The sequence below is a fragment of the Sabethes cyaneus genome, chromosome 1 (genome assembly GCF_943734655.1).
Source record: "Sabethes cyaneus chromosome 1, idSabCyanKW18_F2, whole genome shotgun sequence".
Taxonomy (NCBI): domain Eukaryota; kingdom Metazoa; phylum Arthropoda; class Insecta; order Diptera; family Culicidae; genus Sabethes; species Sabethes cyaneus.
Genome location: NC_071353.1, coordinates 57,501,484 through 57,527,289, shown reverse-complemented (window position 1 = coordinate 57,527,289; position 25,806 = coordinate 57,501,484). Strand labels below are relative to the sequence as shown.

At 40.6% G+C, this 25,806-nt stretch overlaps 1 protein-coding gene across 1 annotated transcript; it reads right to left on the bottom strand.

The window, feature by feature from the left end:
• Nucleotides 1–12,702: 12,702 nt before the first annotated feature.
• On the bottom strand, nucleotides 12,703–24,727 carry LOC128745715 (uncharacterized). Its single transcript, XM_053842795.1, has 4 exons — nucleotides 24,539–24,727; nucleotides 14,059–14,187; nucleotides 13,559–13,811; nucleotides 12,703–13,445 (listed from the first exon to the last, which is right to left on the bottom strand). The coding sequence occupies exons 1-4, from the start codon at nucleotides 24,725–24,727 to the stop codon at nucleotides 12,703–12,705; spliced, it is 1,314 nt and encodes a 437-aa protein (XP_053698770.1).
• Nucleotides 24,728–25,806: the final 1,079 nt, after the last annotated feature.

Sequence of the window (25,806 nt, the reverse complement as noted above, 5' to 3'; positions counted from 1 at the left end):
GCGAGCAGTAACTACAGAGCTTACAATCGATCGCTATATAAACGATTTACCTCACGAATTCAAGCCATGTTGCGTAAAAATCCAAAATTGTTCTGGTCGTTTGTGAATTCTAAGAAAAACGAGATAGGGCTGCCTATGAACATGTTTTTGGGTACCTGTAGCGCGAACACAGCAGGTGAAAAATGTGAACTCTTTGCTGCCCACTTCAAAAATTCCTTCAACACTTTTATTGCATCGGAAGCACAAGTAGCCTCTGCTGTCGAAGACACACCGCCTGATATGATCAATTTGAACACTTTCCATATAACTGATCATCTCGTTGAAACTGCAATCAAAAAGCTTAATTATTCCCTCGCTGCTGGATCAGACGGAATCCCTTCGTGCGTTCTGAAAAAATGTACCACAGCTGTTGTTCGTCCGCTAGCAATGTTATTTGACTTTTCGCTGGTGCAGAATGTATTTCCCACATTGTGGAAAAAATCCATTATGTTTCCCGGGCATAAAAAGGGAGATAAGAGAAACATGGAAAATTACCGCGGCATCACGTCACTTTGTGCCTGCTCGAAAGTCTTGGAAATAATTGTACATAACGCACTTCTCACCAGTAGCTTACATTACATATCTCTCGATCAGCACGGTTTTATCCCCAAAAGATCTGTTGCCACGAATCTTACGCAATTTGTTTCGTTTTGTTTAAATAGCCTAGAGAAAGGCGCGCAAGTAGACGCGATATACACAGATTTAAAAGCTGCATTCGACCGTGTCGACCACGAAATATTGCTGAATCGGATGGAGAAACTTGGAATATCTGCTGCATTTACAAGATGGATGAGGTCTTACCTTACCGGCCGTAGTTTATGCGTCAAAATCGGTCAAGAAGAGTCGGAATTGTTTTGCAATCTTTCGGGAGTTCCTCAAGGAAGCAATTTAGGCCCATTGCTTTTTACTTTATTCATCAACGAGCTCTCTATAGTCTTACCAAATGAATGCCGCTTGTTTTATGCTGACGACGTAAAGATATACCTGACTATAAAAACCGTACTTGATTGCTCGAGACTACAACAGATGATCGAGTCATTTGAAGGCTGGTGCACGAAAAATTTGCTGACTATTAGTGTCCTCAAATGCAATGTCATCACGTTCCACCGCAATCAGAGCCCGATTATTTTCAATTACTGCATTCTGGGTCATGCACTGCAACGAGTTGACCACGTTCGTGACTTAGGCGTAAATCTGGATTGTGCGCTTACCTTTCGCCTGCATCTTGAAGAGATTGTCTCTAGGGCTAATAGGCAGCTTGGCTTTATATTTAAAATTGCTGATGAGTTCAAGGATCCTTACTGTCTCCGTTCGCTATACTGCGCCTTAGTACGCTCAATACTCGAATCCTGCTCAGTTGTCTGGTGCCCGTTTCAAGCTAACTGGATTGCAAGGATTGAGTCGGTGCAAAAAAAGTTTATACGTTACGCTCTTCGCATGCTGCCATGGAGTAACCCGTCGGACCTACCCCCATATGTTGCACGGTGTCAACTGTTGGGACTCGAAACGCTCGAAAAAAGGCGCAACATCGCCCAAGTTGTGTTCGTTGCTAAGCTCTTGAACGGACAAATTGATTGCCCAACTTTATTGGAACAGCTCAATCTCTACGCCCCAGAACGAGCTCTTCGAACGAGGAACTTTCTCTATCTCGAAGCAAGGAGAGTCAACTACAGTCTATTTAGCCCAACAAGGTACATGGCAGCCAAGTTCAACACAGTCTACGAATTATTTGACTTCGACATCTCAATCGATACTTTTAGAAGACGACTCTCCCAAAGACAATAGTTATGTGTTTCTTCGTGTGTAGAGTAATTGTATTTAAGTTTTTGTTCTACCATTATTATTAGCATTATTTTTATTATTATTATTATTAGTATTCATTAAGACCGCACTGTGTCCAATGAATTTTTAAATAAATGACAAATGACAAATATGAGGTGTGCCGCAATTGGCCCCAACTGGAATTTTCTCTCGTTTCTTCATATGGAAAAATGGCGTCTGTATGCAGCAAAACTATCAGCAAATGTAAAATGTTTAAGATGTATCCGTATGTTGGTAGTCGAGTAATTCGGATCAAAATCAGGGTATTTTTTATAATCAAAGTTCTACAGTTCCTAAACAAGCAAACATAGAGGTATACTAAATTCAGCAAAGATGTGTATTTTTATTATTTGTACAACTTTGTAATACATGAAAAAATCATACAATAATTACAAAAAGAGTTAGAATAGAAAAACTGACTTTACAAATTCATCTATACCTATAAAGAAGGATTTCTGTCTGTCTGTCCTGTGTTCCTTATAGAATCAAAAACCAATCGGCGTGAAAATTTGCATGTAGAGGTTTTTGGGGCCAGGAAAGGTTTTAGTGATGGTTAGAGACCCCTCCCCCCACTAAGAGGGGGGGCTCCCATACAAATGAAACACAAATTTCTGCATAACTCGAGAACTAATCAAGCAAATAGAACCAAATTTGGCATGTGGGTGTTTTTGGTGACAAGAATTTATTCTAGGGTAATTTGAGACCCCTCCCCTCCTTATAAGGGGAATTATAACTCCTCTCCCCTTTAAGAGGGGGGGTTTCCATACAAACTCATAACTCGAGAACATAACTCGAGAACTAATCAAGCAAATGGAACCAAATTTGGCATGTGAAAGTTTTCGAGGGCAAGAAAATTTTCTATGTTGAATTAGGACCCCTCCTCACTTTAAGAGGGGGGGCTCCTGTACAAATGAAATACCAATTTCCTCATAACTCGAGAACTAATCAAGCAAATGGAACCAAATTTGGCATGTGTGTGTTTTTGGAGACAAAATTTTTTTCTATGATGAATTGGGACCCCTCCCCACTTTAAGTGGGGGGGGGCTCCTATACAAACGAAATACAAATTTCCTTATAACTCGAGAGCTAATCCAGCAAATGGAACCAAATTTGGCATGTAGGTGTTTTTGGAGGCAAGAATTTTTTCTATGATGAATAAGAACCTCTCCCCACTTTAGGAAGGGGGGCTCCTATACAAATGAAATACAAATTTCCTCATAACTCGAGAACTAATCAAGCAAATAGAACAACATTTGGCATGTGGGTGTTTTCGGTGACAAGAATTTATTCTATGGTAAATTGAGACCCCTCCCTCTTTATAAGGGGAATTGTAACTCCTCTCCCCTTTAAGAGGGGGGCTTCCATACAAATTTCCTCATAACTCGAGAACTAATCAAGCAAATGGAACCAAATTTGGCATGTGAAGGTTTTCGAGGACAGGAAAATTTTCTACGGTGAATTAGGACCCCTCCCCACTCTAAGAGGGGGGGCTCCTGTACAAATGAAATACAAATTTCCTCCAAACTCGAGAACTAATCAAGCAAATAGAACAACATTTGGCATGTGGGTGTTTTTTTTGGTGACAAGAATTTATTCTATGGTGAACTGAGACCCCTCCCCTCTTTATAAGAGGAATTATAACTCCTCTCCCCTTTAAGAAGGGGGGCTTCCATACAAATTTCCTCATAACTCGAGAACTAATCAAGCAAATGCAACCAAATTTGGCATGTGAAGGTTTTCGAGAGCAAGAAAATTTTCTATGGTGAATTAGGACCCCTCCCCACTTTAAGAGGAGGGGCTCCTGTACAAATGAAATATAAATTTCCTCATAACTCGAGAACTAATCAAGCGAATTGAACCAAATTTGGCATATGTGTGTTTTTGGAGACAATTTTTTTTTCAATGATGAATTGGGACCCCTCCCCACTTTAGGAGGGGGGGTCCTATACAAACGAAATACCAATTTCCTCATAACTCGAGAACTAATCCAGCAAATGGAACCAAATTTGGCGTGTAGGTGTTTTTGGAGGCAAGAATTTTTTCTGTGATGAATTAGGACCTCTTCCCACATTAGGAGGCGGGGGCTCCAATACAAATGAAATACAAATTTCCCCATAACTCGAGAACTAATCAAGCAAATAGAATCAAATTCGGCATGTGGAGGTTTTTGGAGGCAAAAATATTTTCTACGGTGAATTAGGATCCTTCCACACTTCAAGAGGGGGGGCTTCTACACAAATGAAATACAAATTTCCTCATAATTCGAGAACTAATCAAGCAAATGGAACCATATTTGGCATGTGGGTGTTTTTGGAGGCAACCATTTTTCCCATTATGAATTAGGACTTCTTACCTTTTTAGGAGGGGGGGGGCTCCCATTCAAACGAAATACAAATTTGCTCATAACTTTAGAACTAATCAAGCAAATGGAACCAAATTTGGCATGTGAGAGTTTTAGATGGCAGAATTTTTTTTCTGTGGTGTATTACGACCCCTTTCCCTTTTAAGAGGGTGGGCTCCCATACAAATGAAATACAAATTTCCTTATAATTTGAGTACTAATCGAGCAAATGGAACCAAATTTAGCATGTAGGAGATTTTTGAGTCTTGAATTTATTTTATGATAGTTAGAGACCTCTCATCCCTGTGGTAGGGGGATATGGACTCTCATACAAATAAAACAGAAATTTTTGCGAAACTCAAAAACTAATCCAACTCGAGAAATTCGAGACTCTTCCATAAAACATTAATCAATAACAAGACCACAAAAACTATCTATAGTAACACTAGATCATTCAGGACGAGCCGGTCGCGAGTGTTGCCGGTGACCCGCCGTCGGAAGCGCCGCCCACTGGGGCGCTTGCAAAACTCGAGATAGTGACAAAGATCATCCGAGATTCATGATTTATGTACAACACAGGTTAATTTGTGGCAATACGAAGTTTGTCGGGTCAGCTAGTATACAATAAATAAGATTTTTCTATCTTCACTGAAGATATAGAAGGTTACTGTCTTCAGCAAAATTTCAGCAAAAAGTGCAATAATATACTCTAAAAGTTTTCAAAACACATCAATGTGTTATATTGAAACTGAAGGAAAATAATTTTTTTATTTCACTTTTAGGGGGATTAATCAAAATTCAAATTCTACCAGACGATAGAGCTTTCAATTTTAAGAAACTCTTCCAAAGGTTTAATAAACTTAAAACCAAGTATTCTTAGTCAAAACTCTAGTGCGCACGTTTTCTTTGGTTTTGGGTTATTGTGCGCACAAGTAACCGTCTTATAAAAGTTAACGCGAGTGTTCGAGGGTTAATATCTTTTGACCGGTAAAACCAACTCTTATGAAATTTTGCATATATATTCGTAGTGTGAAAACCTCTCGTTTGATATTAAAATAATTGAAATTAGGTAAATTATCTTGGTTAAAATCATTATAAATTATTGTTAATTTTGATGTTTTGTATTCGATTGCTCATAACTTTCAAATTAAACGTCCAATCAAAAAACCATTCAATAGATTCTATCCGGCTATATTACCTGCCAAATGAAACTAATAGCGCGTAAATCGGTTTGGCCATCTCTGAGAAACAGGCGTTCATTTGTACCTAGTCAAAACAGGTTTTTCAAGGCTAGCTTTTAAACTGCTGGTCCGTTTTCAATAAAACTTAGCAAAACGTTTAGTAATAGTAAGAGCTTTCGTTTGGTAATAAGATCATTAAAATTGGTTGCGTGGTACCGGAGAAACCCGTGTCACATAGTTTTCACACTTTTGCTTATAACTTTCAAAAGAAAAGTCAGACCACGAAACAATTTAATGGTGTTATACTAGGCAATAATACCTTTCAAACATAAGTAATATCGGCCGAATCGGTTCAGCCATCTCCGAGTAACAGGCGATAGAAAATTCGGAGCGAACACACATACACACACAGACATTGCTCAGTTCGTCGAACCCTATCGATAGGTATATGTGACTCGGCCCTCCGGGCCTTGGATCAATTTCGTGTTTTTCGACCAATTTCTAAACCTTTGTTATATAGTATAACAAAGGTAAAAACATCCCTAGGGTACCAAAACAATTGAGCAGACAATCTATCTCTATCTGAACTGCATCTATAGATGTACTGTTTGGACACTTACAGCAAAATCAAATGGAAGTGTCCAAATTATGTACAACTGCAGATGGGGTCTAAAATATGTTAATTATTTTAACAATAAACCGACGATGGATATTAAATATGTATTGCTGATTGCAAGAAACATTTAACATTCAAGAGTGCGCAATCGCTCAGAAAAGTGCTATTCTTGATTGAATCGTATCAGTGTCTTCGACGCACTTATTGCTTGGAATATAACGAAAAAGTTAGCTGAAGACAACGAAGCGTTTCAATCTAAAATAGCACTTTTATAAGCGATTGCCACTTGTGAATGTAAAATTTTTCATGCAATCCGGAATACCTCTACAAATATTTTCGATTCGCAAACAAAGACTATTATCATTGAAAGGCAGTGTTAAATTATAATGAAATAGCATCAAGTACGAAGTCTTGCCCACCCAGTTAATTTCGAGGTACGATGATGGTCTAACAACCTAGTCGTCGTATGTTCGAATCTGAGAGAGAGATCGCGAAGACGATCTTCTGTTTCTCATGCTTTGGCTGTTCTTCTTCTTCTTATTAAGTTTGCTTTCATTTTCGGGTAAATAAATCAAACTTGTGCGTGAACTCCTCATTGAACCGTGTAAAGTATACGTTTTATAAAGACATATTTGGGTACTGATTGGCCCACGGTTAGTTCAGTTTTGCAAAAACATTAATGTACAATTCAGAAAAACAAGGCTCATTCAACTCTAAATGTGTGTTCAAAACACACCAACACCAAAAAAACACCAGCAAAAAACTTATGTGAATTATCAATACTTTTCCATTTTTGACCAACAATAACGACTGGTTGCATTTGACAGATCGTACTGGCTGCATTTGACGTTAGATTTTTTCCTCTTCGCGAATCTCTCTCAGGTTCGAATCTCTGGTAGACAGTGCCCGGAATATCTCCGGTGTCCGCTGATTATTGCGCATTTCGAAATATTTTTGGAAAACTAGTAAAATTTCCCCGTCGAATTAGTTTCATCTAAAAATGTTCATTTTTGTAAAACTTGTGGCCGTTTGAATTTCATCAAAATTTTGCATGTCCCGATCATTTTGTCTAACCCCTGTAGGTAACATTCATCGAAGTAGTAACATTGCATACGTTCAATTCTCAAAAGATTGTGCATTTGAAAACAATTAAACCTTTCGTTACTCGCGCCAACTTCGATTTATAGGCATGCTAAAACCTAACAGAATTCACTCGAATACTAATGCCACTTGGTGAAAAACTTAAGAAATTTTTTCCACCGTTTGAAAGATCTTGGTCTGCGGATCAACTTTGTTGAAAACAGTAATTTTCTTTATTGCTGTAATCCCGAGATATACCGGGATAAAGTTAACGGTTCACAGTCGTTGTACAAAATACAACAGCGCGAGTAACGGACGGTTAACAAAATCAAGAACACAAACTATTGCTTTCCTTCTACCTTACTGAACTTAAAGATTGTTTTTATTACCTATGGTTCCACACGTTGAAGGGATTTTACCAATTCAATCCTATTTTATCAACAGCACATCTTTCCACTACTAGTGATGTCCATTAATCGTTCGATTAATTCAACTAATCGAATAACACATGGAATATTCGAATAATTTTTAATCGTGCAATCCGGGGCAGTTGGAACCGGAACGTCATGCAAAAGTGAGCGGATGGCTTAAGCGCCACTCCCGAAAGAGACCATCCACCTTGTTGGGTTTGCCCAGCTAAATGAGACCACTCCTACGGGCGGGTTCAGTTTGTTTCTGACTTTCGGTTCGAAGACGGTTCAACTGTACCGGAAACTACCTCAGCAATCCACCAAAGACTCTAAAAAAACTCGGCGGCGTCAGCCGACCATTACTCAAAAAAAAATCTCGGGGTGGCTAAGTAAACCTTACTTGCCGGTTATCATCACAGGGTCTGTTCCCTACCCACTTCCTCATCGAACGCTTTAGAGACCAACAGTGCAGGCTGAAAACTCTGAGTCAGCCCAACCCAAAATGTCACAATCGAAAAAGATACTCTTAAAACGGTAACCGAAGGGCAAAATCGTTTAACGAAATAATAACTCAAAAATAGCTTCCTAATAGATTTTTAATTGTAATCTGTTTGTTTGTACGTACATAATTTATTCATTGCAGAAAAAGGAAAAAAATCATACAGTAACGGTTTTCACGGGTCTCGAACCCAGGCCTATCGACTAACCCTAGCGAAATTATGCAATTCACATTAAACTGGTGCCTTAGCTCTCGCGGCTACCCGCTTATCTGTGCTAAGCGTTTGTTTAGGGCCTATCTGCAGTTACAGCTCGTTTCGTGGGGGATTTGAGTGCGTGAGGCAACGGTTACTCAGCGATAGCATCGCTGACCTAGGATTTTGGTCTCAAAAAAACGTTTATCACAGGGGGTGGTGGTCTCGAACACTCATCACTCAATTTATGAGTTTTAGCAGGGAATTTTCCGAGACATTCAGTGCACTGAACCGGCCGCTCTTAGCGACGCCGGGCGAATATATGCGGAGGGGGAAATTTTGTTCATGCGCATGACAAAAGAATTAAATCGTACTCACTACCATGGTTTTACGTGATACCTCCTGTGAATGCTGCGATCCGCGTGGTATGCTCGGTGTCCCGCGAAGGCGGGAACGTGCTGACCCGAGCGCGGCTTCCAGGTAACGCGCGTGGTTTTCAGCGAACGGCGTTCTTCTGGTCGTGGTTGACGGATGACCAGGAAACTTGTCACTAGACGGCGTGGTATAACGACGTGGCTTACAGCTGAACGGGAACGGTCGATGTAGCTCGGATCCAGCGTTGCCAACCGGTTTTTACAAAAATCTGGAAAACGAGAATAAAAGTGTCTGGAAAAGTCTGGCTGCCATTTGCTCCAATGGAAGGCAATGTTTGGAAAACGTCTTTTTTTGTCTGATTAGGCATCAAAAAGTCTGGAAAATCCAGACAAATCTGGAAGGTTGGCAACGCTGCTCGGATCGATGGCGTCTGCAGAACTTTCTACCTGCACAAAAGATACGGTCGACATCGTAATGTCGGAATTAACCTCACGCACTTGCACTCTTCCTACTCAAATACTACCTTCTTCAGGAAATCGGATTGCCGATTCAATCTTGTCTGAATCCACTAACTTGCCCCAAAATCGAACGAGCTAACCTATCTATAAGAAAAACTACATTAAGTATTACTAATTAAACTATCTTGCCCTTACACGTGATACCTTTAGATCACTACGCGGCGCGAAGCAAGAAACTTTAAACCACTGCCGAACTCTTCCACGGTCTAGAACAAAGTGGCAGAGTAACAGTTTGCTGTCCCTCAGATCAGCGAGGCATCGTAAAAATACATCTTAACCGGAACTACGTAATCATTTACGAAAGTCCGTTTTTCCGAAGTTATTTGTTAACGACGGAGACACCGCGAAGCAATTGAAGGTATTGGTTTCTTGCATCCGAAGTTTCGGATCCAACCGAACCGTTTCTCTTGAAGCCAGAAACGAACCCGAGTCCTCCTTCTTTCTTTGGGCGAATTGCCGAACAAGGGTTAACTCATCTTGGGGAGGTGCGTACTCGTCGCCACCACCCGCTCCCACATAACTTTCCAACCTATCCCGAGTTCCAGTGGGCAAACAACTCAGTGGCAACTCAAAGTACTCACATTTACTAAACGTACCACAAGTTGGTACTCTTTCTCACTTCCACTCAACTAGCCTAATTCGGAGCAGACCGTCGAAACGAGGGGCTGCTCAATCTAACTTTTACTTAACTAGGTGTAATGCTACAATCGAATACTGCCAGCTCGAGTAGTTGAATTAATCGAATAGTTCAATGAATACGAATAATGCCCGAATAATGCTCGTTAATCGTTCATAATCGTTCGATTAATCGAATTAATCAAAGAAATATTCGAATATTTTTAATCGAACACCACTGACACGAATAGTTGAATTAATCGAGTAGTACAGACAACGCTCACCGATTAATCGGTAATCGAATAATTAAAAATTTCGGACATCACTATCCACTACGCTTCTAATGAACCGGCAAGCATGCGTATTCATACAGAGTCGTATTATAACTGTACACTACAGCTGTAGCTCATTTTTCCAACACAGATATCAAATTCGCCTAGGTTTAATCGTCTCGCAGTAAAGAATTTGCGATCTGCGGGGACAACGAACTTGTGTCATTTTTTCTGGCACACTTCCCTAACACAGGCATCAAATCGGACTAGGTTTAATCGCGTTCGTAAGAAATCTGTTGGCACGAGGGGGCTTTGTCACTCTTTCTGGCGTACTTCCCAAGCAAGGACATCAAAATGGTATAGGTTTAACCGCGGTGGTAAGAAATCATGTTGAAATGAGGAAACTTTGTTTGGCTTACTTCCCAAGCACAGATATCAAATTGGTATAGGTTTAGATCATCGTAAAGGATCTTCCAACCAATCTCGAAGCGAGAATTCTGGTAAAACATAGGTTCATTATTTTCAATTTTCCAATAGTTCAATATCAAAACTTTTCTTCATTTGGGTCCATTCTTAGAAGACTTTCCGATCGATTGGTGTAAGAATATTGAAAATCGATCGGAAAACCGCCGAGCTATTAGCGCTCAAAACCTACCATTTTTCGTGACGCTCGCATTTTTAGATTTTTTGGAATGACACCCTATATCAAAACTTGCCGTAAGCCGTAGTCCTTCGTATACGAAATTTGTATATTAAATTACCCATGGTTTCATAGTTACGTAACTGCCAAATCATCAAAGGTTGGACTCCTCAGAAACTTGCAAAACTACAGATCGTGACTCAGGTTGTCTGAGATTCACTATTTATATACAGCACAGTTTAATTTGTGGCAATGCCAAGTTTGTCGGGTCAGTTAGTGTATTATAAAAATCATCAAACATACTTTTGTTGAACTATCCACCAAACACAACGAGCAGAATAACGATTCGTTTGTGGCATATGCCAAATCGAAGCGGTCGAGCTACTGAAATGCATTCAGCTGAAGTTGAGCCTAAAGTTATGCATCGTACGTTATTTTAAAATTACCATCTGACCCATTCCAGCGTTACGGGACACTATCCCTACTATGCAGATCGGTTTCTGTTTCATCAAATCCCTAGTATTGTTGTTGCAGTTGAAAACCGTAATAATTGACGTGCGACATTCGGTTTTATTCTTGTTCTGCGTGTCGCAACTACGTCGCACGTGGTGCGCTGTGTTCGCACATTGATGCGTAGTTGCGATACACAGAACAAGAATAAAACCGAATGTCGCTCGTCGATTATTACGGTTTTCAACTGCAACAGCAATATTCTAGTAAAAATAAAGTACTCTTTAAACAATTATTTTACAAGGTATTTGTCAATTCACACGGTAACAATGGGTGCTAATTGTGTCCCGTAACGCTGGAATGTGTCATCTACGCAATTCATTAGTATACTTACGTGCCATTTCACACTCACAGTTTTCATTTTGAAACGTGCCTTATTTTTAAAACTGCAATGGGTCGAAATGCCTCGTTTGGCATCATAACAAAAGGTATCACTACTTATTGACTTCAAATTGACAACAAAAGTTTCTTTTTATTTCATCAGAATATGAAAGTTATTGATCGATACGCCTCGATTTTTAGAGTATGGTTTCTTTGAGCTTTATACGCAAGGTACATTTTTGTTGTATTGTGCTTTGCAGCTGTACCTGGATTAATCCAGATTATTTTCTCCAATGCCAATGTATATGCCAAAACAAAACAGCAACATAGCAATTACCACTCTTTCTCTTTCTCACTCACAGCATTCGCATTGTCGCACTTTTAGACTGCGGTGTCCAGTAAGGTGCAAAATGCGGGATATAATGGCGTATCAATCACTTGTTCCACAGGAATCAGCTGTAAAAAAGCCAAGCCTTGGGCTTAAACGTCTTTCTTAAACTTGACCCTTCTTTAACGATAGACTTCGCAGCCGGCTATTAGAGTACATGACGGTTACGGGGCTAGTGCAACAATCCTACTGACTCTATCTAGCAGCACCGCCTAGCCGAGATTCGAACATACGACGACTGGCTTGTTACACCAGCATCGTACCCAGGGATGCCACATATAATACGGCGCGGAAAAATATCTGTGCAAATGTCCAATGCAAAACAATGAGAGCGAACAAGATAGAAAGTCATTCAGCTGACTATTTCCATCTCTTTCACTCTCATGTGCATGAATAATCTGTGCATGTGGCAACCCTGATCGTACCTCGAAACCAACTAAGCGGTTACAAGGAATCAGCTGTACAATAGTTGAATAAGCTGTTATACAACAAAAATGTTTGTTGGGTTGACATGGGCACTTTCTCCCACTGAACGGCACATAAAGTAAAACCAACTAAACTACACTAGAATAATTCTATAAGTCGGTGAAAGTTACGAAAGAAACTGTGACCGTTCAATAAGTGTTAAATAATGTAAACAAAAGCACAAATTGACTGCGGAAAAACCCACAAGCCGACTCTCTCTCTGAAACAAAAGGACCAAAACATCTGTAAAACGTTGGAGATTCTAGACAGTACAAAAGACAACACAACTTCGTTATATTTAAATTTAGTCTTTTTGACCACAGAAACTTCATTGCAAATAGAAAGCATAATTAAAGTTCGTCCATCGGACATACCGTTGCCCGCAGCTCTATTCAGAATATTAGTCTATCATTGATTATCAATTTACATTAATGGTCACTCTCATGCCTTTCGCCCCAGTGGCCATGCGAACGAATTGCTTTGATTTGAGAACCTCTTTACAGTTTTGCAGCAGCGAAACGGGTCGCCCACTCCATCTGACCATGCCGGGTTCGTCCACGATGCTAACACAAAATCGGTCCAGGTCTTCTGGTGGACCAAGGTACCATAACCAGTACAACGTGTGGCTAATGGTTTCAATGCATCGGAATCGAGCCAGGAAGAAAATATTATCCCTCGATACCGACAGTGTAGCACTGCCAGCGGCTATGCTGGCCGCTTTGTGGCATTCATTTGCGCGATTGCTGCGTACCGATTCCTGGCAAGGATGAACGTTGTTGTTTTCATCGGTCACAAGTTCTGCTGCACTGCAAACTGGCACTAGGACGATACAGGTGATGCAGGACTCGTTGAAATTGATGCCAAGCGTATCACCTGGAGCAGCATAGTACTGGACAACACTCGTTTGATGTGATTTCTGTAAATGAATTAATATTTCATGTTGATTTTTCATTTTATCGCACGGTTGGCCAGAAGGGCAGCAATACTGAGTAGCTGCTTTCGTCATACGATGTGTCATCGTCGACAGGGCGCTGCTGGTAGGAAAGGTATTTCCTTTCGCTTTTACCGACTGTCTACTATGTCGAAAGTCTCGGGTAAGCAACGGTAAACGTGCGCTAATTTGTTGTAAATTAGATGATTTTGGTATAGTTGAGCGTTTTCCTGGAAAAATAGTTAAACGGATATTATAAACACTCAAGGTTAGTGTTAATATGTGCCATTTGAAGAATGTTGGATAATTTTGGCTCAATCAAAGATTGCTTAGGTCCACTCACCGTCATCACGTCCAATCGTTTGAACCAGAAAGCTAAACAGTTTGTCTGCCACAATGCACCGGCCACGACCCAGCACAACTCGACAAATGGGGCACTTAGCGCTCTTTGCCCTACATCCGGAGCATATCACATGGCCATGGCAGCACTGCCACGAGGGCGGCCGTATAATCTCCAAACAGACCGGACACTCCAGCAAACCCGCAATGCTTTGGAGACAGCTTGCAAAACGTGACAATGACTGCGGATTCAGATTCTGTATCGGATTGAAAATGCATTAGCTAATCAGATCAGTCAAAGCTTGATTAGAAACTATATCTTCCTCTAGCTGTTGTACGGAAATCAGAATTTATTGATTCCTCACAATGCAAAGAGTTAGAAGGTTACCAAGAGATAACATCCCTATTATGTATGTCCATAAATAACCCTCATGAACAAACTACTATCGTCAGAGGCGTTAAGCAATGGGAGAAAAACAGATTTTCTTATATATAGACACTTACGTTTTTCTCAAATCCCGAGTTCCACAATAATAAACTGATGCTGGGTTTAACACTTTGGTTGAGTTTTCCATGCTTCACTAGTTTTGCAATATCTACAATTTTGAGTCCCAATAAATCTTCTCCGTTTGCCTGAAAATGAATTATTGAAAAGTAAAAATGTGAAATATCTATACGCGGCACTTCAACTCTACAAAAAAAACTGACCGTTTCAATTGCAATCGATCTTCCGATCCTAAAATCCGTCAAACAATAGACTCAGCGTCTTGTTGGTTGTCTTTACCTTTATAATGTGGTCCAATAACTATTTGTTTATAATGGTAGTCTTTCCATTAAACGGACCATTCCCTTCGTCTATTGGAAAGTTTTACTCGAATGGATTCAGAATTTTGAAAAGTTGAAGCACCTGTCCGTAATTCTACATTTAATGATTTAATGTCCTTACAATTTAATGTTCAAATGCTTTATTTAATCTAGATATTTTCTACATGTTAGAAGACAAATTGGAATTAGGGGTCAGTCCCGGCATAGTGGTTAGCATTCATGCCTCTCACGCCGAGGACCAGGGTTCAAATCCCAACCCCACAGAAGTCACGAATGACCCAAAACTGGTTAAAGTGACTAAAATTTAAACAAAATAAATGGAATTACAACAATAAATTTAGGTATTCATTTTATTTTGTTTTCACGCCCTCTATTGTTTATTTGTTTATCACCGCAGCAACAAATTGAAAAAAAAAACTTTAATAGAGTAAGCAGGGGCAAAAGTGCACTATGAGTAAGAGGCTGATTCAGTGAATTTTCAGTGCAAATTCCGTGTAATTAGACAACATTGGTATGGGTGGCTAACTACTTTGACATCCTGAATTCTATCGTAAACATTTGCTGTTTACAAATCATAGGGCCCTATTCTGTAAGTCACGTCGAGTGTCACTTTGCTCGACTAGTCGACTTTTGGTATTATGTAAGTCACATGCGACCCGATTTTGTCGAGTAACTCGACTGAGTCCACCGCCAAAAAGCTAGTGACTAAACGGTTAGCAAGTGACGCTTGAGCTAGCTTTGTTTTGGTCCTGCATTGAGTCGCTATGCTGCCCGTTCTTCTTGCACTCGACACTCGACAGTGACTGAATCGAGCCGAGTTGCTCGACGTGACTTACAGAATAGGGCCCATAGTTGCTGAGTTAAGTGGGAACATTTATTTAGTGCAGTGTAATTTATATTTATTTAGTTTGGTGTAATATTACGTTATACGGGAGATACGATATGAACATAAAACACATTCCAGCGTTACACGCAAATCAGTTCCTATTTAACCAAATCCCTAGAATACAACTGCAAAGGGAAGTCTCCTTAGGTTACAAGCTATTTGCCAAAAATTTGGTGAAAGCAGAGCCAATCTCCACAGTAGAAATAGTTGCTAATTGTGTCCTGTAACGCTGGAATGTGACATAAGGTTATTACTTGTTAAAAAGTTGAAGCAGCGTTTCACATTAATCAAACATCTCTTTTGAAAGAAAAATTTACAAAATATATTTTTGTTTTCACTAATTTGATCAAACCCTGCCAAGCGCCTTGCGGGGCAAAAATTCGATTCGCGGACGGGGCAAAAGTGCATACATAGTATTAAGCACTGTATTACAGATATTGGAAATGTAGGACCAGTCTTCTGAAGGTGCTCTACAGATATTGGAAGAAGCATAACAGCGTCTATCCGCTGATAAAAGAAAAAAAAGCATTTGCTAAAAGTTGCAGTCTGTCGGAGGTTGCAGTACATCAGCGATAAGAAAGGTGAAAGATAAGAATCTTCCTTTGCCGAACTTATCGCAGAATAAAGATATTGCGGTTATGCTGGCTGCTACTGAACTTATTTCATAAATTTATACTTCAAACATTTACCCGCGGAAAACGCAGTTTTGCCCCGCTACTGAGGCTTCAATATTCAATATATTTTGTTGTTGTGCTTGTTTAAATCTCATGGAAATGGAAAACATCTACAAACGTCGCACTTATGCCCCGCCTTACTCTATAATTCGATTGTGTGCCCAAACACCTATAAAATAAAATACATAAACATTTCTCTTTACATCAATTTCTGTTAGAGATAGGTAGGTAGGTATTTGAACGCCAAAAATGCGATTTTTGTAAATCTAAAAAAGGGAGTAGCACAAATGACATTGATTAAGGGGTTACATACAGTTAGGAGGCCGAAAAAAGTCGATTTCTCTCCATTGAGCTGTTGGAATTATAGTTCAGTGTTGGGGTATTATGGTTATAGGTTAAGCTATATTCGAACATGTATTTTCTGTTTTTTGAATGCCAAAATAGTGAATATTATGCTGGTGGCAGCTGGGAGCGTGGATGCCCTGTAGAAAATAGTTCCTTGCTGGCGGTACGTACCGGGAACCAACGGAGTATCGGGAAACGGATTTCAAGAATGATTTTGAAGCTTTGATCAATACCTAAATTGTTACGTTGGGGTTTTTGAAAATTCGAAAAATTACCAAAATGGCGGCAATTTTTCCAAAAGAAAAGTGTTTTTTCATCAAAAATCGCGAATTGCGAGCTCATAAAAAATTAAAAAATTGAGATATCACAAAACGGCTACGTAAGAATTTAGATAATTCATTTTTACATGCTGAAAAAACATTTCAGCCATATCGTACCACCAGTTGAAAAATTATGGTTTCGAGAAAAACGCGTTCAACCCACTAACGGGCAACATCGTAAAAACGATGCGATCGAGCAAATGATTACTTTATCATGAAAGTACACTCAAAAGAAGCTCGAGTGTTGATTTTCATGGGAAAATATTTATCTGGAAGACCGCTAGGTATGAAATAGTCCAATTTCTCTTTTTAGTTTTTTATGCCTAATGCTCTACCCAAATATTTTTTCAGTTCAAATATCTTACAAAATTGAAAAAAAGCATGTAAATTACTCATAGGAAAAGTTTGAGATTGAACGTTTTGTTCTACACGGAGCGAAAAAGCTCCAGTTTGTTTCAAACAAAATGATTGTTGCTTTAAGCCTCAATAAAATATTTTTATAACAACCTGAAAATATTCCAACGTAAAATAGGGGATTTTCGCACCATAATTTTTTTCGGAATTTTTCGGAATTCTTGTTTTTAAAAGATGATAACTTTTGAACGCATGGTCAGAATGTTGTGATATTAGTATCAACATGTCAGGAAATCTGTTCTGAACATATTTTTCATATTGTCAATTCAAAAAAAATTCGTATGTGGTTCGGAAGCTTCAAAAGCGAAAGCCGTCTACAGACGGTCTTACCCGTTAGAGGGTTAAAATTTCGTCCAGCGATGCACTTTCCTTGAGGTGACCCACAGTTTTTACCATAACTTTCTAACGAGATCAAATATCCAGGGTGGCCACTCAGTCGGGAAAATCGGGAAAACCGGGAAAAAGTCGGGAATCACTAACAGTCGGGAAAAAACCGGGAAAAAGCCGGGAATTTCACAAATAAACCGGGAAATACCCGCACGAGAAGTTTTTTTTTCAATAGCTGCATTTTTTCAATCAAAATCTTCAGGGAGCCTTTCAGGTTTTTTTCATCTCGCCACTTCAGTTTGAGTTCAGCTCAGTTCATTCGGCTCACTTCTTCGGAATTGTGATTTGAACCCGAACCCCGCTCCACTATCCTCTTGGTTCGATTAACAGCATCCAATTGACCGAAGTGTGTTAGTTCGGCTGGTCAATACGTACTTCGTTTACTTACGAGTTAGATCGACACCACACTAGCAAATGGCACCTTCACTAGTCGTTCACCGAGCGGAAAACAAAATATTCCAAAATCTTATGGAGACTTGTGAGGCATTATTAGGGGCAAGTCACCCATAACCGGACACTTAAGGATTTTGACATATATAAAAGCAACACTGCCTAACTTCAGTTTTTTTCACTGGAAGAGTAATATAGAAAACTATTTTCCAATAAAAAAGGATACACGTACTTGAATCACTAATGAACCATTTTAGAAGCGAAATGAGAAATCGATAAAAATCATTACTTAAAAATTGTGTCTCCCAATACCAGACACTTATCAGAAATCATAATGTAAACCAATTAAGGACTTATATTTCTGAATAAAACATGCCGAAATGTTTAAAATCTCTTATTGCTTGCATACTTGCATACTTGAATGAAACAGGCTGCTTTGCTTTTCCCGTGTAAATCTTATGGGAGAGTTTGCTCTAACTCTTTTATTCATACGGCCTAATGGCACGTGTCCCACCCCAGTGTGGGATGGAACCTTGGCACCCCAGTAATTAACCTTCTAACGGGCAACATAGAAAAAATAATGTGAACAAGCTAATGAATATTTTTTCATGAAATTTAACTCAAAATTTGATATTCATGCAAAAATGCATGCATATCATACATTTTTTCACGAACTTATCCGCTAAAACAAACTTGCATCCGTTATGAACCATCCCGCGAGTAGGAGCTTTGAAAAACTTGATCCCCGATAATTGGTTGTAATCGACTTTCGCATAAATTTCTCCTCCATGATTCATTGCGCTTCCTTAGCACCTAGTCGTACAACTTACATGCCCGAATTCTGGCCTGCTCGGCACCACCTGTAGCCTTTCAAATTCGCCGTACAGTGTAGCAGCCATCTTCAGTTTTTTCACCAAATCAATCTGAGATATTGGGATTAACCTTAACTTTCCGAAAAAAAAACTTTCCGAATGATCTTTACCCGCAGTTGACGATCAAGGGTTTCACTCCCACGTTTGGTTTGCACTTTGCGGGCAGTCGTGAGAATTTTCTAACATATTTTGTTAAAAAGTTTTTGATAACTCACGCCTCTATAACTTTGGGATAATCCAGCAGTTTTGCCTGCACCTGAGTTGACGCTGATGGATTTTGGGGTTGACTGTGTCAATCATTTTTATTTTCTCCTCTTGCATGATAAATATTTCGGAATCACATTAGTTTTAGACTACAAAAAATATAAATCAAGCAGAACTGTTTACAAGCAACATAACGCAGTCAAAAACTTGCATATCCGACTGAGAGCACCGCTATCGCCAAAATAAATTGCCCCATTTCTAAACGATCTAAGCTTAATTTATTTAAATTGAGCAATTATCTTTATCAAGACTTCAAAACGGTTTCTCAAACGGTCAAACAATTTTAAAGTAATCCGACCAGTTGAAAAATTTTTCGGTCGGGAAAATCATACATAAACCGGGAAAAAGTCGGGAAAAAATCGGGAATTTGAAATTTGAAATTGAGTGGCCACCCTGAATATCAAAAAATCCGTTTGGCGTGACATTTCTGAAGGTATAAACCTCTCGAAAATGCAAAAAAAAAACAAAACAAGATATACAGCCCTAAGGGTTGTACGAAAGGGTGACGTAGGACTGTCAGGTCATATTAGATCAAAGACTAATAGTAAACTAGTAAACTGCATTTCTGGCAAATGTATGTTTATAAGAATCTGTGAGTGCCATTGTAAGTGAATGTTTAACAGAGAAGAGCGAAATATTCAGATTCAATTTTTCATTGAATGCAATGACACTTTGAAACGCCTATAACTTTTGAAACATAGAGATTTCTTCTAAAATCAATTGTGTGCATCATAAAGGTTGGAATGGGGGGCTCCGTAGCCGCAAGGTTACCGAGTCTGCTTTGACAAGCGGGTGGTCGTGGGTTCGAATCTTAGTAGAATCAAGCCATTCGATGTCAAGTGACTTTAGCATGGGTTTATTCTCAGGCCCCTCCATTTACCCTTCCTTCGTGCTGAATTCTATATTTACCCTCTGAAGCCTCTTGACAGTGCATTACTACTCATATTGTAAAAAAATTGATTTTTGACGTAAGTTTTGTTCTTTAAATGACCATAAAACGGAACATATAAACGGAACATATAACCCCTTGGTTGGTAAACGGCTGGATAATGCGGAATATAGACCCCATAGTGGTCGTTAGCCTCTTATCCAGCAACTCCGATCCCGACCTCCTCGTGGTACCAGCCGGAATACGAGCAACCTTAGCGGAGATCGGGTAACCAACCCCGGTGGAAACTAAGGTCGTATACTAACCGGTAAGGAGGTATAGTGAGTCTCGGCACTATAAGATGGCAGCCCCATCACGAGACTCGGTAGTGTTGCCCCAGTACGGCTACACACCTAAACAACACAAACTAACAACATTCAAGCATATACGGAGCGGAATATTCGGCATCGACCTAGGCGACGGAATAAGGACGACGAATGGAGACTCGGGACTTGGAACTGCAGATCGCTAAATTTCGCAGGTTGCGAGCGGGTGCTGATTGAACAGCTGGAACCCCGCAAACTCGGCATCGTAGCTCTGCAGGAAATCTGTCGCAAAGGAGAGAAGGTATGGAAGATCCGTGGCGGAAAGGCCCAGTTTTACCAGAGCGGTGGCACTACCAACGAACTGGGGACGGGCTTTGTAGTGCTGGGCGGAATGCAGGATCGCGTGATTGATTGGAAGGCGATCAACGAGAGAATGTGTGTATTGAGGATAAAGGGCCGTTTCTTCAATTATAGCATCATTAACGTGCACTGCCCGCACGAAGGTAGACCCGACGATGAGAAAGAAGCGTTCTACGCGAGGCTGGAGGCAACGTACGACAGCTGCTCGTCACGGGACATCAAGATCGTCATCGGGGATATGAACGCCCAGGTCGGTAGGGAAGAAATGTATAGACCGGTGGTAGGACCCCATAGCCTGCACACCGACACAAACGATAACGGCCAACGATGTATAAACTTCGCAGCTTCCCGAGGCCTGGTGATCCGAAGCACCTTTTTCCCTCGCAAGGATATCCACAAAGCCACGTGGAGATCACCTGACCAACGTACAATGAACCAAATTGCCCACGTTCTCATAGAGGGCCGGTTCTTCTCTAACATCACGAACGTACGCTCCCGTCGGGGTGCGGATATTGATTCTGACCATTACCTAGTAGCAGTACATGTGCGCTCAAAGCTGTCCACCGTATACCGGACACGTCAAAGCCGCCCTCCTCGGCTGAACATCAGGCAGCTAGACAACCCACAAGCCGCCGAGAACTACGCGCGAGTACTGAATGAGGCACTGCATTCTTCCGAGAAGTTAAGTGCTTCAAACCTCGAAGACGGTTGGGGCAGAATACGCTCGGCCATCGGAGAGGCCGCTACCTCGGCACTAGGTATTGAGCCTCGGAGTACACAAAATGATTGGTTTGATGGTAATGCCAACAAGCGGTAGAAGAGAAAAAAATGCTTGGAAAAATTATCTAAGTATTGCCACTAGAGAGAACCTGGCCAAGTACCGACGAGCTAGGAACCAGTTGACCACGATCCTGAGGAGAAAAAAGCGCCAAAAGGAGGACAGAGATCGTGAAAAATTAGAGCAGCTATTCCGAGCTAATGACACGCGCAAGTCTTATGAGAAGGTGAACCAAACTCGAAAGGGCTACACACCGAAACCTGACATGTGTAGGGACGAGGGAGGGAATCTAATTACAAACGAGCGCGAGGTGGTCGACAGGTGGAAGCAGTTCTTCGATGAACACCTCAATGGCGAAGTCGCAGAAGGAGGCGGAACGGAAATTAACCTAGGAGCGCCCATGGAAGATAGTGATGTCCTAGCACCTAATCTCCAAGAAGTCAAACGAGAAATCAGGCTGCTGAAGACCAATAAAGCCGCTGGGAAGGACCGCCTACCGGCAGAGCTTTATCAACATGGTGGAGAAACGCTAGCAAAGGCTCTACACTGGGTTATTTCGAGGATTTGGGAGGAGGAAAAGCTACCGGAGGAATGGATGAAAGGAATGGTTTGTCCCATCTACAAAAAGGGTGATCGGCTAGACTGCTGCAACTATCGTGGTATAACGCTGGTAAACGCCGCCTACAAGGTACTCTCCCAGATCCTGTTACGCCGGCTGTCACCGATAGCACAAGGTTTCGTAGAAAATTATCAGGCGGGTTTCATGGGGGCTCGCGCAACTACGGACCAAATTTTTACTATCCGACAGATCTTGCAGAAATGTAGGGAATACAACGTGCCCACGCATCACATCTTTATTGATTTCAAAGCAGCATACGATACAGTCGATCGAGACAAGCTATGGCAGATAATGCACGAATACGGTTTTCCGGACAAACTGACGCGACTGATCAGAGCTACATTGAATCGAGTGATGTGTTTCGTACACATCTCCGGGACACTCTCGAGTCCCTTCGAGACGCGACGAGGGTTGAGACAAGGTGACGGTCTATCCTGCATGCTGTTCAACATCGCTCTTGAGGGGGTGATCCGACGAGCGGGCATCGAAACGAGAGGCACGATTTTTACCAAGAGTAGCCAACTTCTAGGCTTTGCAGATGACTTCGATATCATTGCCAGGAACTTTGCGACGGCGGAGGCAATCTACGCCAGACTGAAAGTGGAGTCTAGGAGAATTGGGCTAAAAATAAATGCGTCGAAGACCAAATACATGAAAGGAAGAGGCTCAAAGGAAACAAATGCGCGCCTCCCACGGACGGTAACCGTTGACGGCGAGGAACTAGAAGTGGTAGAGGAGTTCGTGTATTTGGGATCGCTGGTGACCGCGGACAACAACACTAGTAAGGAGATCCAGCGGCGCATCCAAGCGGGAAATCGGGCCTACTTTGCCCTTCGTAAAACGCTACGATCAGGAAGCATACGCCGCCGCACGAAGCTAACAATGTACAAAACCATTATTAGACCGGTCGTTCTTTATGGACTTGAAGCCGTGACGCTGCTTACGGAGGACATACGTGCCCTTGCCGTGTTTGAGCGGAAAGTGCTGCGGACGATATTTGGCGGAGTACAAACTGAAAGCGGAGAGTGGCGGAGGCGTATGAATCACGAGCTACCGGCACTGCTTTGGGAGACTCCCATCGTACGTCTAGCGAAAGTTAGCAGGCTACGGTGGGCCGGACACGTCGTAAGGATGCCGGACGACAGTGTGACAAAAATAGTTCTCTTCAACAACCCCACCGGCACCAGGAACAGGGGGGCCCAACGTGCACGATGGCTCGACCAGGTCGAAAGCGATTTGTAACTTCTGAGACGACTAGGAAATTGGCGACGAGTGGCCCAAGACCGAGTTGAATGGAGACGAGTGCTTGAAACAGCACGAGCCGCCCCCCGGCTCTATGCTGCTGAAGAAGAAGATATAACACCTTAAACAGTATTCAACTTTAACCCATTAAGCCCCATACTTTTCCCAGCAGGGATAGAAAGTTGAAACTTTCAGGAAAATTCTCTCTTAGGTCAACTAAGAAAAAGTCGCTGACATGTATTTTTAGTTTTGACCCTGTGTCCGGCAACGCTACGCTGCGAAAATGCAGCGCTGGGTGTTAAGGGTATACCGTTTTTGCATACCTTCATTATTAAGCATATAAATACTTCATACTTTTTTACCGTTAAACCAAATTTGGGATTTTTTTTTTGTGATTTTGAGTATTAATAATGATTAAATGAACGACTTAGAGTATTACATGTATGTTTTATGATAGATATCGAAACATTTGGGTTGAAGACCATTTTTGCACTAGACGCATAGTATGCAGTTTGAATGCTAAATGCATGTCATCGCAGATGAGTAAATGCCTACCAACACGTTCTGGAAAGGTTGTAACATTAAATTTGGGTCCATCAAACTGTCGTTGCCGTCACTCAATTCCTCCAGATATTCCGGAGGCAAAGTATCTAACAATTTTATAACTCTCTTATCACAACGACTGCTTCATCTGCCATCAGTGTTTGAAGTTGCTATGTTATGTAAACTGTTATAATATTTCCGGGATATTTCAAAGAAGCGAAAGATAAGATTTACGTTCATTTGTTTAATAAAAAGCAACGACATCAAATGAAACACCGCAGCGAACGAACGAAAAGAAACGTTCCCGTTGCAAATTTTGAATTTCGTTTCTTCCTAGCGTTGCGTTTTCGCAACGCAAAGCTTAAAACCTATCCTAAAATTACAAAAATAATCAAAATTATGAAACTAAGTTTTTTTTGGTAAGCAACTAACACTTATTAATAGGTCAGGCGTTAATAGAGGTAAAATCGAGTTTTATGAGCATTTTTCCTTAACTGTCTCAAAAATAGCAAAACCTGTTGTTTTGTCACAGCTGTAATTATGTTACATGTAACATATGACCTTTAAGCAAAACAGGTCGATTAGATTTTTATCCAATCTTTCTTTGTTTCTCAGGGTCCAAGTTGATATCTTAAACCGGGCCATCTCTAGAATCGAATGAAAGTGCGTTGCGTTTTCGCAACGCTGGGAGGAAATGGGTTAAATTTTTAATTGTGCGAACTGGATGAATAATTACTCCAATTTTTATTTGAAATTGTAACCGTTACGGTCACGTTAGATGGAATGGCCCAGAGAAAATTCTTGCTTCTACAACGTACTACAGCTCTTAGAACTATACAAACCTTTCATACACAATTTACAATACACATACCTCCAGTACGCAATCTCCAACACAGACTCCTGCCTTCTCAGCACGTGAACCGGGTGTCACACCACTAATCCAAGGATACGGGTCCCATGGTGTCCTACTTAAGTGAAGTCCCAAACTACTGTTGCCGTCGGCCTGAATGAAAACATTTCTGAGACAGTTTGTTTCCCTGCTGTCCTCCAATTGCTCCATTTGTACAGAACTGGATTTATTCGCAGTAATAATTTTCTCTCCTGACATCGTTGCGTCTCGATATTCAAAACATTTCCTACAGCGACTTTTCATGGGTAAGTGATTCTTATCAAACTAACGGTAGGTTGCATTTTGATCACACTGAACAATATACTTCCATTGTCACACTTTCACTACACTTTACCGCTTTTCCATTATCGTTTTCATCCACTGACTGTAGGTTAAGGGCGCACATCTAGCGACAATAATAATTGCGACCACGAAGCGTACATTGTTGACGTTTGTTTTCTCGCTAACTGGCACGTGAGATAGATTGAAAATAGGCACATCAGGTTTATGGGACTGCAAAGCTTCTGCGAAAAAGAAAATGCATAGATATTTTTTCCGTTTAATCATAGTATACGTACTTTCACAATGCTTAATTAGTTTTGTGATTAAATTAGACACGTTTATTACCGACCAACTCAATTCTCTATTTTGAATCACACTTCATTTTTAAGAAAACTCTGTAAGCTAAAAATAGATTCCTTAGCAAATTTTCGAAATTTCAAACTCAAACAACAAACGACTTGTTATCTACAATCTACATTTGAATGCCCACTTTTTGAAATTTATATTTTTTGGTGTTTTAAAACCAAAAAATTAAAAAAAATCATCAAAGTCATCTACAAATTTTTATTTTTATTGAAAAATCTGCCTACCGAATAGACAAAAACGACAAATCTTTTATTCTGTCGATCTCGATGTAAAATCACTCAAAGCTGATTTAATTTACAACTTGGTTGAGCAGATCTTGAATAATGACAGCAGTCAAAATTAAATAAATAAATTTAATCATTAGCTTTGTTGCTGCAATTTTACAATTAAAAAGCTTTCAATTAAACGCTTCGGTTGCAAGCATTTTAAGTGTATTATCAGCTCAGCTCAATATGCAAAATGACACCGCATATGTTCCATCCTGTTTTCCCAGGAAACTGCTGCCTGTTGGTAACGTTGGCGCGATAAAAAAATCTGGTAGGAAATCACCAAATTAATTTAATCTTCGTCACCAGCAACTATAATTAAGTAAAGTGACTGGA

Bases quoted from the DNA above. Each gene is read 5' to 3' on its own strand.
- LOC128745715 (XM_053842795.1), bottom strand. From the start codon at position 24,727: ATGGAGCAATTGGAGGACAGCAGGGAAACAAACTGTCTCAGAAATGTT. The intron at 14,188-24,538 runs GTATGTGTATTG...ATTCATTTTCAG, and splicing joins TTGGAGATTGCGTACTGGAG to GCAAACGGAGAAGATTTATT. The intron at 13,812-14,058 runs GTAAGTGTCTAT...AATCCGATACAG, and splicing joins ACTCGGGATTTGAGAAAAAC to AATCTGAATCCGCAGTCATT.